This window comes from Mus pahari, chromosome 1 (assembly GCF_900095145.1).
Source record: "Mus pahari chromosome 1, PAHARI_EIJ_v1.1, whole genome shotgun sequence".
NCBI lineage: Eukaryota > Metazoa > Chordata > Mammalia > Rodentia > Muridae > Mus > Mus pahari.
The window spans coordinates 74,177,194-74,183,108 of NC_034590.1; the positions used below are offsets into that span (position 1 = coordinate 74,177,194).

Consider the following 5,915-nt stretch of genomic DNA (forward strand, 5'->3'; position numbering starts at 1 on the left):
GAAACAGATTGCCTATCCTCAAGGCAATATTCAAGAAAACAATCATTGCTTGCTATAATTGTTAAAGTCATTTTACTCCCAATAACACTATACTTCACAGGTAATATCCAACACATTTGTTAGAACATCCTGAATGTGACATTTAACTTTTGCTTCTTTCCAGGGTTCAGTGTCAGAGAAACTGCTTTGTACAGTGATTCTCACAGTTGTCCATGTCTGAATTTAATACCACTTTTCAACCTTCTGTCTTCATCCTCACTGGCCTCAGAGGGCTGGTGGGTGCCCGCCTGTGGCTGGGACCACTCCTGAGCCTGATGTACATCACCACATTGGCAGGGAACTGTACTGTAATTTACTTAGTGAGGACTGAAAGGAGTCTGCAGGAGCCCCAGTACCAATTTCTGTCTATGCTGGCTGGGGCTGACATTGTCTTGTCTGTCTCCACACTGTTCTCTGTGCTGAAAGTCTTTATCTTTGACCTCTATGAAATTGCATTTGACAGTTGCCTTGCTCAGCTCTTCTTCATCCATACATCTTCTTCCATGGGCTCAGGAATCTTGTTAGCTATGGCTTTTGACCGCTTTGTGGCCATCAGTCACCCCCTGCAGTATACAACAATCCTGACGAACTCCCGAGTCACCAAGATGGGACTGGCAGCCTTTCTCAGGGGTGTTGCACTCATGATTCCCTTGCCCATACTGCTAAAGAGGTTACCATTCTGCAAGGGGCAGCTGTTGTCCTATTCCTACTGTATCCACCCAAATGTTATGAAACTAGCCTGTGGCCAAGTCAAGATCAATATTTTCTATGGTCTTGTTTTGGTCATATTTTCCTTTGGGGTGGACTTTTTGCTCATAGCTATTTCTTATGCTCTGATATTTCAAGCAGTTATGGGGATCGCTTCCAGAGAAGGTCAGATGAAGGCGCTGAATACTTGTTTGTCTCATATCTTTATTGTCTTTATCTACTATGGCCCTTTGCTGGCAATAACTGTAATGCATCGGATCAGCCGCAGAAGTTCTCCAATAGCACATGCAGTCCTGGGAAATATCTATCTTTTTATGCCCCCAATGCTCAACCCAATTGTGTATAGCCTGAAGACCAAGCAGATTCGTTCTGCCCTGAGAAAATCTTTGAAGATCCAGAGGAGATGAACAGTTCAGAAACTTAATGACAGTTTCAATGAAGAAAAGTATAATTTTCAATTTCATCATACACATGATTGTTTATTTTATGGTATTTATACCTGGGATGTGTATATAGGTATGAAAATAAGTGATAAAATGTTAAAATTACAGCTTTTATTAATAAAGACATGACATTTATAAAATCAGAAGTATTATTTCTCCTATATTTCTTAGTGCATGTTTTGATGAATTTTTCTAACTAAACAGTGAAATGCAGTTCTTGGCTAGATATTTTGTTACCTTCTATTCATGGGTACAAAAATTTTATAATTCCAAATGAGGGTTATAATTAAATAATTCCATAAAAGATTCAGAAACTTCATCAAATCCCCAACCTTATTTCTTCAAATTCTGCCTCAGGTTTTTACTCTATTTTATTTACTAAAATACCCTCTATCTTTCTTGCACTATTTCTAAGAGAACAAAATTCATATTCATCATCGACCATTTGAACCATCCTTGCTACAGAGTGTGTGGGTCATAGCATCCCATTAGTAAATTATTTTGTGTATTTTACCTGAAAATACTCCTGGATCTGCATGCACATCTTTTTAGAGGAACAAAACATTTATTCTGATATGCTATAGCTCACACCATTGTTAGCTAGTTTTGTGTCTTTGATTTTCCCCAGTTACAGAAGATCGTCACTTTGAGAAGCTTGCTTATGATCTTCAGATGGGCATGCACACATGCATATGTTTTTCTTAGCAATAGTCTTCAAAGACATGAAAACCAGGGTAAAATTCAACAACTTCTTCGAATGCAATTTTCCTCCTGGATTTCCTCTATACCTAAGTGGCTTTAATTTTTTTGTTTCCAGGGTGAAGATTAACCCCCTTATTTCTACATACTTTTAAATGTCTTTTTCATTAGTATCATTCACTAGCATTTCCTAAATTTACCTTAAATGCTTTCATTTTTCTACATCTGAATGTTAAGTATTCTAAATGCCTTTCTTCATGTAATGTGGGACTGAATTCCATACTTCTAAACTCACCTGGACTTAAAATTGGTATTTACTGTGTTATGTTAAGAGGTCAAGCCCCTGGACTCCATACAGGACATACCCAGGCACAAATTCATTACCCAAAGGAGATTTATTACCATGGAAGGCAAGTGGGGTTTGGGGTGGGATTGCAAAGGCAGCCACAGCAGAAAGCAGAAGCAAAAGAACAAAGATGCAAAGAGATGCAGAAGATGGAATTTTTCACAGAAGTGTGTTTTAAAGGGAAAGGGGAATCTGTGCTAAGGTGGTTTGTCAAGTCATGGTTGGACATATTAACCAAATAATGAAATTTGATTATTGGGCCTTGGTGTTCTGTGTCAGTGGCCTACTAAGGGAATAGACCTCGGGGGGTAGTCTTTAGGAAATTAGCAGTTTTAAGGAAGGCTTGGGAGGAGGGAGGAGTAAAAGGGCAAAAACCCTGAATGCAATGTTTGTCATACTCAGGCCTGTGCTTGCCTTGCATGGAACTGTTTGAAACCCTTCATTAAATAAAAGTTTTTAAATTAATTTAGCAACGCTATATATATTTTTGGCTTTGGCTTATAACCGATAGTACATTTTTTCTCTTTCCTTAATAAAGTACTTGAACCTACTTTAAAATTTGAGCTCATGATAGTTAGACTTCTACAACTCCCAAGAGTTCCATCAAAATGCCATTAAGAAGAAACTCACTGTTGATCCAGTGAGCCCTAAGTTGGAATAATCATTCAAGATTTACTCTGAATAATTTTGACCTAATGCTGTCTCTAGGTAGAGACTGTACAAAATTAGTTGAATCAAAGGATACTTAGCTATGTCTACCAGAAAATGCCAACTTGATAGCTGTGAAAATATATATCAGATACTAGAATTTTCTATGCTGCATCAAATGATTACTCAAGTAATAGGGAAAGCATTTTAGGTGGGTTTTCCATATACTCTATGATCATGTGTATGAGGTATGAGAGAAAGAGAAAGAGAAAGAGAAAGAGAAGGATATAGAAAATAAAACAGAAAATAATAACAAAATGAATACCCTTTATACTAGACTTCAATTATAAGACTCTAATAATAGTCAAAACATGATATAATTTCTAAATAAGCATATGGAATGATTTCCTAATAGATCCTCATGATAACTTTATTAAGGACTGTTAGCAGAGTGAGAACAGCTGTGTATCCAAAGCAAAGTATTTTAATGGGCTACCAAATTTATTGAAGTTAATAAAGTAAATCAATTTTATTATTAATTAAATAAATAAATGTAAACGCTGGTGGACATTCAGATGTCTCCTCTCTAATTGACATTTGCCATGCTTCCACCAGAGGAAATTTTATGATTATAGTTTACTTCCTCCAAGTATAACATTCTATCCTGCTCCCATATCTCTGAGTATGCTGCTATCTTTAATATCTTGGATGGATAATTTTAAATTTAAAAGAACAATTTTAATTGCAATTTTATATTAAAGTTTAAAAATAATTTAAAAATAAAAAATGCCATTTCCACCTTCTGTTGACTAAGCTTGCTTTTGTTTTCTAAAAGATGGTAGCATCTGCTAGGCTTCCACATCTCTTCACATTTTGGTTAGGTTATGTGTCTCTTTCAAAATAATTAAACAAAAATATGCATATCGCATACTGAATCTCATATAATCATATAATTGCAGTGTAGTAGATCAATATATTTTTAATGATAATCAAAATACTGTCCTCTTTGTGGAAGACAAAAATATCTCCTCGTTTCTCCCCAAATTATTCCATGAAATAAAAGCATATTCCTGAGAAGCAAATAGATGAAAGAGCAAAGAAGAATGACATCTCTTTTGCTAAGACAGTGTGTGGTTATTTGCGCAAGTTTCCCCAGACTTTAAATATTTTACATACTGCAGACCTTATCTGTTTGGTTTTTAAGCTGTAAACCAAGGGGTTTAGAACAGGAGTCGAGAAGAGAAAAAGATTGGCCATGGTGACATGGAGAAGAGGAGATGCAAATGTACCAAACCTGTGAATTACAGCCAGAACAATGAGTGGGACATAAAATATAAAGACAGTAAATATGTGGGAGACACAGGTATTGAGTGCCTTGAGCTTACCATCTCCTGAGGCAATACCCAGCACTGTTTTCAAAATCAAGATGTAAGAGATGACAATAAATACAGAGTCAACTCCAAACGAACAGAGGACTAGAGACAATCCATAGATGATGTTGACCCTGACAGGACCACAGGCCAGCTTCATGATGTCTGGATGGTAGCAGTAACAATGGGACAGTATGACACCCTTACAGAAGGGCAACCTCTTGAGCAGGATTGGCAAGGGGGCCATTAACATCACACCCCTAACAACAGCTGCAAGTCCTATCTTAATAATCCGAGTGGGGGTTAAAACTACAGTATAGTGCAATGGATTACGAATAGCAACAAACCGATCAAAAGCCATGGCCAGTAGGATGGCTGACTCCATGGAAGAAAAGGTATGAATAAAGAACATCTGTGTCAAGCAAGAGTGGAACTCAATATCTCTGTGATTCAGGAGGAAGACATTTAGTACTGTTGGCAGAGTTGATACAGAGAGACCAACATCTGTAGCTGCCAACATAGATAGGAATATGTATTGAGGCTCATGAAGGCTGGAGGTGGTTTTGATAACAAAGAGGATGGTGCAGTTTCCTAGGAGGGCAATTAGGTACATGACACATAGTGGAATGCAGAACCATATCTGCACATCTTCTAGTCCAGGGATGCCTGTTAGAAGAAGGGTAGGTGGCTGGAACCAGCTACTGTTTGTAATTTCCATAAATCCTTTTATCCAGCTGACAATAGCTTCCAAAGGTTTCTGTTGTAAAACAAAAATGATAGATTAGAAGATATAAGAGAAAATTATAGTGGTCCCATAAGTCAACACCAATTCTGATATATTTATATGAAAGAGTCAGTTTTTTTAACCTATCCGAATAGCTATGTGCAGCTTGGACAATGAAGGAAATGCTGTTAAATGTAGGAAACTGCTAGAATTCCTTTGATTTCTATAGCACTCTCAGACTAATAACACTGATCAAGTGTAAATGAAAAGTAAGGACATGATCTGTGTGTCTAAATGTTGAAAAAGTATTCTCAAAATCTTATTTTTTATGTTATTTAATTATATAGTAGAGGTTTACCTTTTCTGGCATCAGTGGAAGGAGAGGCCCTCAGTCCTGTGGAGACTTGTTGCCCCCGTGTAGGGGGATACTAGAGGGATGAGGAAGGAGTGGGTAGGTTAGCTGGGGAACACCCTCTTGGAGGCAAAGTGGAGGGAGGATGGGATGGGAGTTTGAGGAGGGGTGACCAGGAAGGGGGACAACATTTGAAATGTAAATAATGAAAATAACTAATTAATAAATAAAATTTTTAAAAATAGTGCTTCATTTGTACTAAACTTTTCAGAACTCTCAAAGCAGTCCTTGTACTTTGCCACATATCAGCATCATATGTGTCATCTCTTAAGACTCTAGTCACATGAACACTTTCCTGATCTTCCTTCTGCAGAAATAAATTGCATGATCATATAACTGTTATAAGATTCATGTAATCTGGCAAACTTCATTTGGTAACTTTATCTTCCAATAAACTTCTATCATTTGGTATTTTCTTTTAGAATGAGAGGCTTAATTTTTCAAAATCCACGTTGATCAAAATCCAAGGAAGAGTTGAGATAAGTAAAACAGCAATGGTTTGTTTTCTCAGCCTGTGATAGAACAG

At 37.0% G+C, this 5,915-nt stretch overlaps 2 protein-coding genes across 2 annotated transcripts; one reads left to right on the forward strand and one right to left on the reverse strand.

Moving 5' to 3' along the window:
• Positions 1-212: 212 nt before the first annotated feature.
• On the forward strand, positions 213-1,154 carry LOC110339078 (olfactory receptor 51E1-like). The gene has a single exon (XM_021222558.1). It carries the CDS (start codon positions 213-215, stop codon positions 1,152-1,154), a length of 942 nt encoding a protein of 313 aa, XP_021078217.1.
• A 2,863-nt stretch (positions 1,155-4,017) lies between these two features.
• On the reverse strand, positions 4,018-4,971 carry LOC110337488 (olfactory receptor 51G2-like). The gene has a single exon (XM_021220438.1). The coding sequence runs from the start codon at positions 4,969-4,971 to the stop codon at positions 4,018-4,020; it is 954 nt and encodes a 317-aa protein (XP_021076097.1).
• Positions 4,972-5,915: the final 944 nt, after the last annotated feature.